Source organism: Hippopotamus amphibius, chromosome 5, assembly GCF_030028045.1.
Source record: "Hippopotamus amphibius kiboko isolate mHipAmp2 chromosome 5, mHipAmp2.hap2, whole genome shotgun sequence".
NCBI classification, from domain to species: Eukaryota; Metazoa; Chordata; class Mammalia; order Artiodactyla; family Hippopotamidae; genus Hippopotamus; species Hippopotamus amphibius.
The window spans coordinates 13360448-13372397 of NC_080190.1; the positions used below are offsets into that span (position 1 = coordinate 13360448).

General features: G+C 45.3%; 1 protein-coding gene across 1 annotated transcript; it reads left to right on the top strand.

Moving 5' to 3' along the window:
* The first annotated feature begins 425 nt into the window (after positions 1-425).
* On the top strand, positions 426-10426 carry PRDX3 (peroxiredoxin 3). Its single transcript, XM_057736925.1, has 7 exons — positions 426-499; positions 2029-2164; positions 3969-4110; positions 4719-4854; positions 5671-5774; positions 8970-9135; positions 9459-10426. The coding sequence occupies exons 1-7, from the start codon at positions 464-466 to the stop codon at positions 9510-9512; spliced, it is 774 nt and encodes a 257-aa protein (XP_057592908.1). The 5' UTR covers positions 426-463; the 3' UTR covers positions 9513-10426.
* Positions 10427-11950: the final 1524 nt, after the last annotated feature.

Sequence of the window (11950 nt, forward strand, 5' to 3'; positions counted from 1 at the left end):
CAATGGCGAGTGCCAATTGTAGTTGACACATTAATAATTAATTCCATTTCATCCAGAAAGCAGAAGGCTCTACCTCTAGCGGAAAAAGGAAAGGGATCTTTTTACAGACACAGTAATCCGCAGGTTCACAAAAAGTCAGTAGCAAGTATGGAAATATCTATTTTTCCACTTGGATTAGACCATTTTAGGTTCGTGCGACTAACAGAGATAAACTGTCGCTTTCCCAAGCATGCTGCTACTTAGACGCCTTAACGGAAATTATCCCCCTCGGAATAGAGGTCGAGGGAGCCAGAGGGTACCCAGAAGGCTGGGAGGAGAGAGCTCTTCCCCGCCCCATCTCCGGAGGGCCCCGCCCCCGCCTACCGAGACCCCGCCCCTGTCCTCGCCCTCCCTGTAGGCCCCGCCCCCTTCGCGTCTCCGTCTGCCCCCGCCACCCCCGCCACCCGTCCCGTGCACACTGAAGATGGCGGCCGCGGCGGGAAGGTTCCTCCGGGCTTCGGTGAGTGGCCGCCGGCGGCGCACAGGCGGGGAGACACTGCGGTGGCTCCGAGAACGTGCTTCCCAGATGGAATCCCGCTCCCCTGCAGCCTAGGGCCCTTTTACGGTTCTTGCAGGATGTCAGAGGGTAACGGACCAGAGGCCGCCTCCTCTACGGAAAGCTCCCTGCGCCTGCGCAGAGCCGCCCTTCCCCCACCCCTCCCCTTGCTTGTGGTCCCCTCCCCCAAATCCCTTTTGCTCCAGGTCGTGGGTCCCCAGTCCCCTCTCCATGTAAGCACCTGGCTCTGGATGTAGGCGACTTGGACCCTGGTCCCGGTTCTGTAATCGACTCTGTGACCTTGGACAAGTGACTTCTCCCTTCCAAACCTCAGTTAACTTTCCTCACCTTAACATGGAAAGAATGATGTCTACCTCAAGGGTTTCCGTGAGCATCCACTTAAATAGTGGATGAAAACCAAAATGGCAAAGTAACCAAAGTGCGTAAGTGAAAAGGGCACTTTTCTCCTTCCCCCAGGGCGGTCCCTGCCGTTTTCTCCCGGGGAAGCCTAGTAGCTACCTCTTGCTCCCCGCCCTCGTGGTGGGGCTCAGCGCAGGCTCGCTCTTCTTCCTGAGTCATGCTGGACCCTGAAATTGAGCAGACGTTTCCGTTGAGCCCTGTCCAAACTTTCCCAGAGACTGAACTTTACTCTGCTTGTTTGCTTCTCTGTGGAGCTGGAAGGGCCTTGTCTTTTCTAAGGAAAACCTTGACATAGAACATGCTCAGCCAGTCTGCTGGTAAGGGACTTAATACACAGAACCTGGCCAAGTCTCCTGGTTTCTGAATCCCCTGGGTTACTCTTAAAAAGCATGGAATCTTTATGTTCTTATAATTCCCCTCTACCTTGCAGTCTTTTTTTTTCTCCCTATTTGTTGATTATTATATATTTTTAAATAAAAATTACATATTTGAGCTGTGCATCATGATTTGCTATATGTAGTGAAATGATCACTAGTCAAACTCATTAGCATATCTCTTCATATAGCTACCTTTTTTGTGTCTGAGTGCACCTGAAATCTACTCTCTTAGCATGTTGCCAGCTTCAATACAGTATTATTAAGTGTAGTCAGTATGCTTGTACATAAGATCTCTAGACCTATTCATCCTCCGTAACTGCAACTTTGTACCCTTTGACCAACTTCTACCTGTCCTCTCCGACCCCCTTTACAGTCTTGAAGGATAAGGAAGCAGAAGGGAATTTTAAGAACATGGAGACTTAGTCTATGCTCTTAGAGTTTGGAGTTTGTTGGGTTTTCTTTGCTGCGTCACACAGCTTGTGGGATCTCAGTTCCCCGACCAGGGATTGAACCCAGGCCACAGCAGTGAAAGCCCAGACTCCTAACCACCAGGCCACCAGGGAACTCCCTGGAGTTTGGTATTTTTGTTCACGGGAACAAGGACAGCTGCAGCCACTACTGGCCTGATTACCTTTCAGCAGGGTTTCCACCACCATTCTTGGAATATTTCCTAATATAAAGTGTTTATCTTTTTAGCTTCTCCGGCATGTGAGTGCCATTCCTTGGGGCATTTCTGCCTCTGCTGCCCTTAGACCTGCTGCTTCTCGAAGAACGTGCTTGACAAATGCATTGTGGTCTGGTTCTGGTCAAGCAAAATTCGCCTTTAGTACCAGTAAGTGTTACTCTGCGTTGTTTTGAGCCAGATAATGGAAACATTTATCATCTCTGAACAGGGTCTCTGAACCCTGGCGATATATTAGACTCACCTGGGGAGCTTTTACAACCATACCACTGCCCCAGTCCCACACCAAACAAATTAAGTCAATCTTTGGGGTGAGACCAGAACATCAGTATTTATTAAAAGCTCACCCAGTGATTCTAATATGCAGCCAAGGGTTGGGAATCACTGCGGCAAACTGCCCCTGTGTCACGTTTCCTCATTGTTTCCAGAGGTTTTAATCCCCTGTATCGAGGAACATGGAAGGTGGGTAGGGACACTCAGAGGCCGCTGGGCCTGCTGTGTGCAGGGGTGTGAGCTGACTGGGGACTGGTAGTGCAGCTCCTCTAAAGGCTTTTGGATTCAAACCTGTGGGCTGGCTCCACGTGGCCACGTTAGGCCAGTCTGATGGACTCCTCCATGATCTGAGTGACGCACAGCCATTTCTTGAGATTTACACTCCATTCTCTAGAATATGAGGTTCGCTAAGTACAGCCTCAGATAATGAGTGGTATTTGAAAATGCCTCCTTTGTCCTACCTTTTAAAAAGAGTATATTTAGGGACTTCCCTGGTGGCACAAGGGTTAAGAATCCACCTGCCAATGCAGGGGATATGGGTTCGATCCCTGGGCCAGGGATATCCCACAAGTTGTGGAGCAACTAAGCCCATGCGCTACAACTGCTGAAGCCCTCACGCCTAGAGCCAGTGCTCTGCAATGAGAAGCCCGTGCACCACAACGAAGCCCCCACTCACTGCAGCTGAGAAAGTCAGCGCCCAGCAATGAAGACCCAACACAACCAATAAGTTAATTAATTAAAAAAAATAAAAATTAAAAATAAAAAGTATATTTAACATGTGATGGTTTGAGGGGATATACTTTACCAAAGCCTTTGTGGGTGAAACGCTCTAAAAAATTTCACGGTTTTATTTCTTCGGAGTTTTAAGAAATTTCTGGTAGTGATTTGATGCCACAGTTTTAAAACTTTCCTTGTCACCTATCCCAAACTGCCCTCCCAACAGCTACTCCTGTTTCAGAAGTCAGGCATCTCGACACTTGGCCTCCTTTGTCCCCCCTTCCCAGGTGGAAGCATGTCCTTCCCAGTTCTGACACAGCTCTTTCATCCCTGCCTTTCTTTCTGTTCCTTCTGCCGTAACCTCTCCTTCCACACCTCTCACTTAGATATCTGAGTCACCTCCTAACATCAGGTTCCACTCTCCCTGCTCCCCTTGCTCTCCCTGGCCAGACTAATCTTCCTAAGAACAGCTGACACATCATCCACCTCCTACTCGAAAGCCTCCGGTGATTCCTATAACTCTTAAGAACAGACTCGTCGGCCTGATGTATAAGGGCCCTCGCAGCCTGGCCTCCACCTTTCCGGCTTTGTCTTCCACACACACCTACGCTCTGTGTCAGCCTCGGCCACGGGCTCTTCCTCACACCTGCCCTGTTCCTTTGTGCCTTTTGCCCCGGTCTTGGCAAAATCCAAACCATTCTTAGAATCCCCCTCTAGGCTCATGTTGTCCTTAATTCTGTGTTCATTCCATCCCTACTATCTCCTGTCTTCTTTTTAGTTTCCATAGCACTTTGAATTTGTGTACAGTCTAGAACTGTGGAAAGAGAAAAGTTACCTAAGATGGACAGTGGCACTGAATCTTTTAATTATACTACTAATTAATTACTATGAAAGGTTTAAGTAACATCAAATAAGTGCTTGATTTAACAAATGAACTGTATATGCGTATGTTTTGTTTTTTCAGGTTCCTCATACCATGCCCCGGCCGTCACCCAGCACGCACCCTATTTTAAGGGGACAGCCGTTGTCAACGGAGAGTTCAAAGAAGTAACCCTTGATGACTTTAAGGGGAAATATTTGGTGCTCTTCTTCTATCCGTTGGATTTGTAAGCGTGTTTTCTGTGATGCTTTAACGTCATTCTGAGAGCAAGGAGAGATCCCAGCCTCCCCACTGATGTTGCCTATCTCTAGTTACTCTCGTCAAGGAGAGGGTTGCTGCTAACACTTTGTCACTGATGGCCTTTTTGATACAGCTTGCATCTGCAGCTAATTTACAAGTGATAAATACAGGGGGTGGAGTGACATTCCTTTTAGTGGAGCAGGGTTTTAATGTGGCTCTGTTTTATGTACTCTGGAGCAGTGGTTCCTATAAGCCAGTCTATGAGGAAGTTTTCACTGGTTTGGGGGGAAGTGAGAAAAGTAAGGATAAAGTGAATTTTCTCATAAAACTACTTTATTTAAATAAAATTTTGTCTTTATTCTTGGACTGTGCCTCCCCCACTCCCATTTTTTGATATGATTCTTAAGTAGAAAGGTGATAAATCTTTTTTTTTTGAGCTGGAGTATCATTGTGACCAGGAGTCCAGTGAGGATGGTTAACCATTTTGCCCTTTTCACCTTTAAGCAAATAGGACTAGTTTTTAGACACCTATTGTTCAGGTTTTAAAGCCTTGTTTTTCAATTCTCTGATAGAATTTCTACCCTTTTTTCCTAGCACCTTTGTGTGTCCTACAGAAATTATTGCTTTCAGTGACAAAGCCAATGAATTTCACGATGTGAACTGTGACGTTGTTGCGGTGTCAGTGGATTCCCACTTCACCCACCTGGCCTGGATAAACACACCAAGGAAGGTATACACATTGTTCATGCGGCATCTGCACTCGCGATCTTAAACACTGAAATGATCCCAGGAGAGACCAATATTGAAGGTGTTAAAGCAGGACTAGTCTGAAATGGGCTATTTGTTAGTCCTAACTTACTGGCAAATTCTGTTAAACTCTATCCATAGTACTTTAACACTGCATGTGTTTACTCCCCACGACACTTGAATTTTCCGAAGTATGAACAATAACGGAGAACAGAGTCTGCAGGGCAGGGGGCGCAGCTGGGGTCCAGTGCCTCCCCTCTCACCGTACCCTGTAGATCCCCTGTATCCTGTGAGGCACGTGGGACAGTGGTTAAGTTTTCTGATTTCACTGTTCTGCACGATCAGTATTCTTGCCTAGAAACTTGCCTGGAAGAATCAGAATTTCTAGCTGTGCTGCTGGACTGTCAATACCAAATTATTCAAAGTATTTTTTTTTTAACTTCCATTTTTATGCTTCAGAAATCAATCTTCAACCAAAAGGATACTTTGAGAATTAGAAAAAGAAAGGTCTGTAATATCAGCTGGCTTTAAATCCTGCCTCTGCCCCTTTCTAGCTGTGACCTGAAGCAAGTTACTTAACCTCTGTGTGCCTCAGTTTCCTCATCTGTAAAATGGTGGTGATGCTAGTATCTACTCCAGGATGCTTAGAGGTGGAAGTGAATCAATAGAAAGAGCTTAGAGCAGTGCTCGACCCATTGCTGGTGCTCTGTTGCCACTGTTGGTCAGACATCCTGTTATGTCGCTGAGGATGCTGTGGGAGTCACAGTATAACAACCAGCCCTGTTTGCATTTTTATTAGAATGGTGGTTTGGGCCACATGAACATTGCACTCTTGTCAGATTTGACTAAAGAAATTTCCCGAGACTACGGTGTGCTGTTAGAAGGTCCCGGCCTTGCACTACGGTAAGATCTGTTTCTTATGAATGTAAAATTTTTTTTCATGTTTAGCATCATCCTACTTTGTAGGGGATTTATAGAGACTTTAGTGGGAAACTTGTAGAACCCCAAATCCTTAATTTTTCTTTTAATAAGCACTGATGGATGCCTCGTGCAATGGTTGGCAGTCTTTCAGAAATGAATGAGACACATGTGCCCTCTGCATCACCCTGTGCCTGTTTCTGAAGGATATGGGTTTTGTTTGTTTTGTTTTTCTTTTTTTGGCTGCGTTGGGTCCTCACTGCTGCGTGGGCTTTCTCTAGTTGTGGCCAGCTGGGGCTACTCTTCTTTGCAGTGCGTGGGCTTCCCATTGCAGTAGCTTCTCTTGTTGCAGAGCACGGGCTCTAGCTGCCCCAGTTTCGATAGTTGTGGCTCGCAGGCTCAGTAGTTGTGGCTCGTGGGCTCTAGAGTGCAGGCTCTGTAGTTGTGGTGCACGGGCTTAGTTGCTCCGTGGCATGTGGGATCTTCCCGGACTAGGGCTCAAACCTGGGTCCCCTGCATTGGCAGGCGGATTTTTAACCTCTGCGCCACCAGGGAGGTCCCGAAGGATACGGTCTTGATGGTCACTCTGCTCCACTCTTTCTGAGTGTCTGGGAGCCACTCCTGGCAGTGAAGCCATTAGACTGTTTGGAGATGGGGGACTAGCAAGGGTAGGAGTCATTTTCCTGGAATGGTTAGAATTGTGTACAAGCACTGGAACCAGACTGGAGTTTGAATTTATTTATTTAAACTCAGCTACTTAATAGCTGTGTGCCTTTGAGCAAGATATTTAACCTCTTTTGAGTCCCATTTTCCCCATAACTAAAATGAGAATGTACCTCCTAGGTAGGTTGTGAGGATTAAATAAGGTGAAGCTACAAGAGTTTTTAGCACAGGTCCTAGTAGCTGTTGTGACCCCTGTCCCAGACTGTTAGCCTTCCTGGGAGGGATGAGAACTTAGGCCTTAGAACTGGCACCTTGATGGCTGCTGAATGAAGGAGGGACTGGGCCGAACTTTACCTCCAGGAGGCAAATGAGGAGCGCACTTTGATGTGCCTCACAGTTTTGCTGGGGGCTGGCTTGAACCCACCCACCTGCCCACTCTTGTAGCTGACCTCTGGGCTGCTTAGGTTACACCTGGAATTTTAGCTCTGGGAGCCACCTTGGAGCTGAATCCTTTTTGACTCCAAGGAGATTACTGCCTTCCTTTAATAAACGAAAGCCTAGCATTGACAGCATTGGCCAGGGAAGGAGAAGAGTGCTGGCGTTTTCCTGCCAGGATCCCCTTTCCTGTAGAGTCCTGCTAGTTTTGCAGTTGCCTCCCTACTGCTTTCACTGTTAGGACTGACAGAGGAAGAGGAGCCGGGGCTGGCTTGTAAGATAAGACTTTCTTCCTGGAGTCTGTGGGCCCTGCTCCATCCCAGCTGTGTGTCTGCACCTACACAGTGGACCCCACCTTGGCTCCACCCTGTAGGAACATGTGCTAGGACTCCTTAGCCTCAAAGCCTAGACCCCCAAAGGCCAGGCCCAGGGAGGAGAACCACCTTTTTATCTTCTGAGTTTTCTCTAACTTGCCTTTTTCCTGAGTGATTAACATTTCGAATGCCACACCCTTTTAAAGACGGACTATTAAAAACCTGAGTTTTATGACATCTGCATGTGTCACACCAACCCTCGTATAGAAGATGAGACAGACCCCAGGGTCATTACATGGCTGCTAAGTGATAAAGAGTGATAGGGTTGGACAATCTGAGGATCAAAATAATAACTATAAATGATTGAAACATCAAATATACAAGGGTGAGTCAAATTATCCACACTATAGAATTTATTTTAATTAACTTTTAAAAAAGACATATCATTTTTCAACATAATCTCCTTGCTTTTCAATACACTTGGTCCATCTGTCAACAAGCTTTTGTATTCCCTCATTAAAAAACTGTTTTAGGTGGAGCTGCGAGCCCTGAATGCACCGCTGTCTTCATTTTTTCATCAGAAGTGAATCTTCGTCCTCATAGGGCTGCTTTCAGGGGACCAAACAGGTGAAAGTCCGATGGAGCGAGATCAGGGCTATAGGGAGGATGCTTTAACACCTCAAAACAAAGTTTTTGTGGAGTGTCGACAGTGTGGACAGCAAGATCACAATGCCCTTGGATAGCAGTCCTCTGCGTTTAATCTGAAGTTTAGGCTTCAGCTCTTCAATGAGCATCCCTACCCATTCATACAGGCTTCTTCGCTATAAAACACTCTCCATACTGCGCACAAAGTCTTTGATAAATAGCGGCACCAGGTACACCCTCAGACCACAAAAAACGAATCACTGCAAGCTGGTCTTCTTTCGTGCAGATCACAGGTGGGGCATCCATTTTTGCTCGCACTGCAGTTACAAATGAACTGATGTAACACGTTCACACCTGCACAGCAGTGACTGGGGAGACAGTAGCCTTGAGCAGAAAGCACTGATTAGACAGCGCAGCCAACAGAAGTTTTCATATAACTGGAGTGTGGATAATTTTTGACTCACCTTCATGTTTAAATCGATGATTTGAAGCATTCCAGGGAACCAATTCATTATTTTGAAAACTATGAATAATGGAATAGCACTAAGCACTTATTCTTGTCTTTCCTGTACAAACTGTACCTCAGGGTAACCAAAAAAAAGTGATGGGCTTTGTTTTTCCTTTAGATTTCTGCTCTGCATAGTCTTAAGGCCAGTAAATTTTCCCATGGGACTTTTCCCCCCTCTACGCCAAAATTTACTGATCTCATAAGTATTTACTGAATACAGATAAAATACGTCTCTGTCCCTTCCCAGTTGCCGATGGTTTCTTGCCAAGTTTGATACAGCAGCCCAAAGAATGCCTATTAAATCACTAATAAGAAGTCTTTGCTCTCTGTAGTTCAGTGACTTACAGATATTGTGACATATAGGTCACATTTGTAAATGTGACCTTACTGCCTGTTTTCCATGGTGGCCTAGTCCAATCCCGTCTTTGATGAATCATCTGTCATCAATAAGAGATGATAAGCTTTTTGTACAACAAGGAAAACCCCATTTTTAAGCATATGATAGAGTTTAATAAATGCTCTATCAAGGAGAATTGAAGACCAAAAGGGGTAGGTGTTAGAGTCTTTCTAGCTCTGGTAATGTTGACATACTGATGAGAATAAGTTCTGATGCAGAGGTCTCTTCATAATTGACCCCAACGGAGTCATCAAGCATTTGAGCATCAATGATCTCCCAGTGGGCCGCAGCGTGGAAGAGACCCTCCGCTTGGTGAAGGCATTCCAGTTTGTGGAAACCCATGGAGAAGTCTGCCCAGCCAACTGGACACCGGATTCTCCTACAGTAGGTTTCTTTTCAGAAAGTAATGGGACCCCAGCAGAGGGTCCCAGGTCCTCACTGCCTCAGGGGCTGCTGGCCTGGAATATCCACAAAAGAAGCCTACCCTTGGAGCAGGGGTGTAGATGGTGTGCAAATGGGTGAAGCTGCTCCAGCGGGGGGTGGGACCAGGCACCAGGCAGGCTGTTAATATGTTTCATCCACATATTTTAAAGGAAACAGACCAGTCTTTGAAAAGTTAAAGAACTTTGGGTTACAAATTGAGGGCTTTGAACTCACTTTTGAGATCATAAAGTCACTTACCCAGTGAAATGTTTTTGCGTTTTCAGATCAAGCCCCATCCGACTGCTTCCAGAGAATACTTTGAGAAGGTAAATCAGTAGACCATCCCATGTGCACCTGCAGCTTCCCACACCAGAAAAGAACCACAGTTAGAACACACTTTCAGCATTTCAAGGATTATTATTTATAGAAGGCAAAAAAAAATTATGCTTGTATTTGTCAATACTACTCTAAATGTTTTGTTTCTGTAACATTGGCAAGGCTTTTAAAATGTGGTTAGTTACTGACGTTAGGAGTCCTTTATTGGCAATGTATGCATGTACGGCTGTTTGCTTTAGAATGTGTAGTTCATCTATTTCTTGGATCATGTCTTCAAAGGGAGAAGGAAACAACTCTTCTTTCTCAGCCTTACTTGAACCTTTGTGCACACCAGAGTAGTATGACAGGCATCAAAAGCTTCTGATCAAGGGTCCTGAAATTTTCTTCTTGAGTTTCTTTGTATTAAACTGAATTTTCCTTTAAGATCATAGTTTTAAGTTGTTAGCATCAGTAGTCTAATTTAACACTTGCAGGACTTCCCTGGCAGTCCAGTGGTTAAGACTCTGCGCTTCCAGTGCAGGGGGCACGGATTCAATCCCTGCTCAGGGAACTAAGATCCCATATGCCTTGCAGTGCAGCAAAAAAAAAAAAAAGCAAAAAACACTTGCAATGAATGTGTATGTGATTGAAGCAAATGTGAATCATGTTTTTTGAAAAAAACACAGTGGCAAAGTGACTTAACTGATCATGCATGTTCCCCAGTCCTGAGATTTATACTTTATATAGTTTTTTTTACTTATTTTGTTAGCTGATTTAGTGTCTACAGACATTTCTATTATTGATTGGATATAATTATAAAGGATACTTATTGAATCCAGGGATTGCATTTTGAATTTGAATCATTCATGCATTTGAATCATTGTAATTATTTTCTTTCCTGAAGTGCTCAATGTAAAAAATATAATAAAAAATAAACATTTAAAAATACTTGCCTTTTTAACGCCATTAATTCTTGGATCAGCTTCTGTTGTGGGGCTCTAGTTTTCCTTCTCTGATTATATCAACAAACATTTATTGAACATTTAACTCAGTGGCTACAAAGATGAGTAAGTTGCTGGCTCCATATCCAAGGAACTTAGTTTAGGGGGCAAAAGCCATATGGAAGCATTTATTCATTTTAATAAATCCAGAGTGCCTACCACATGCTAGGTACTACACACCCCTTCCTTTATGCACTTACATTCTGGAAGGAATAAACATAATAAAAATACATAGGGGAACCTCCTTGGCAATCCAGTGGTTAAGACTCCATGCTTCCACTGTGGGGGGTGTGGGTTCGATCCCTGATCAGGGAACTAAGATACCACATGCCAAAAAAAAAAAAAAATATATATATATACACACACACACACACACACACACACATAGGATGTTTGGAAGGACAATAAATGGAGCAAGGGGCTAGAGCAGAGAGTTGCAGGCGTTCTAATAGGGGTTCAGGGAGTCAGTCTTTCCACATGTTTTCTCTTCTGTAAAATAAGGACTGTAATTGCACCTATCTTAGGGTTTTGATGATCAAATGAGATAAAACATAGAAGGTGAGGGAGTTGGGAGTTTAAGAAGGTACTAGGCAAAGGGCGTGGCAGGTGCAAAGGACCAGAGGCAAGAGGGGACTTGGGGTGGGTGAAGAATTGAAGGGCCATGTGTCTGGAGCCATGAAGAAGGAGCATGGGAATGGGGAGTCCAGAGTGCTTTTATGGGCAAGCTGAGGATTTTGGATTCTATTCTGGGATGGGAAATGTCAGGAATGTTTTGAGAAGAGTTACATCAATTTATTCTAAGAGGATCACTCTGGCTCCTTTATTAAGACTAGACAGTAAGAGTCCAGAGAGGGAAGCAGGTCAGCTGGGCTGGATTTGTGACATACTTGTGGGTAGATCCAGTGGGATAATACAGGTGTGCTAAATACTGTGGTACAATAGATGCATTGGGGCATAGAACACAGGGGAACAGTGAGGAGGGGGCACCTTACCCAGCTATGGGCACCAAGGAAGTCTTCCTGGAGGAGGAGATGAAGTCTTTAAGGCTGTGAAAAAGTGAGCCAAGTGAGCTGAGCAAAAGTGGGAGCTGAGAGGCCCGGTGGGCCTGAAGAAAACCATGAGCTGGTTTCACCTTCCTGGAGGGGAAGGCAAAAGCAAGGGAGGGCAAAGGTCAGCTGCCTGTAAGTGGTCCAGACTGAGCACTTCTTATGCACCCAGCCCCGTTGGGGCTTTACATGCTTTATCTCATTGGATCGACGACGAAAACAAAATAGGTATAATTACTGTCATCATTTTACAGAAGAGAAAGTAGGCTTGGAGACCGGGGTCACACAAGCAAGTAATGAACGGTGCTGGGTCCCCAACCTAGGACTTCTGAGGAGCCCTCTGAACACCCTAAACATCCACACTGTCTTCCACAAACGCCCATAACCCCCACCCACCCCAGTGCTGGGAAAGGG

Excerpts from the sequence above, each read along its gene's own strand:
- PRDX3 (XM_057736925.1), top strand. The coding sequence starts at position 464 with ATGGCGGCCGCGGCGGGAAGGTTCCTCCGGGCTTCG. Across the intron at positions 4,111-4,718 it reads TTCTTCTATCCGTTGGATTT|CACCTTTGTGTGTCCTACAG; the intron begins GTAAGCGTGTTT and ends CTTTTTTCCTAG. Across the intron at positions 9,136-9,458 it reads GGACACCGGATTCTCCTACA|ATCAAGCCCCATCCGACTGC; the intron begins GTAGGTTTCTTT and ends TTGCGTTTTCAG.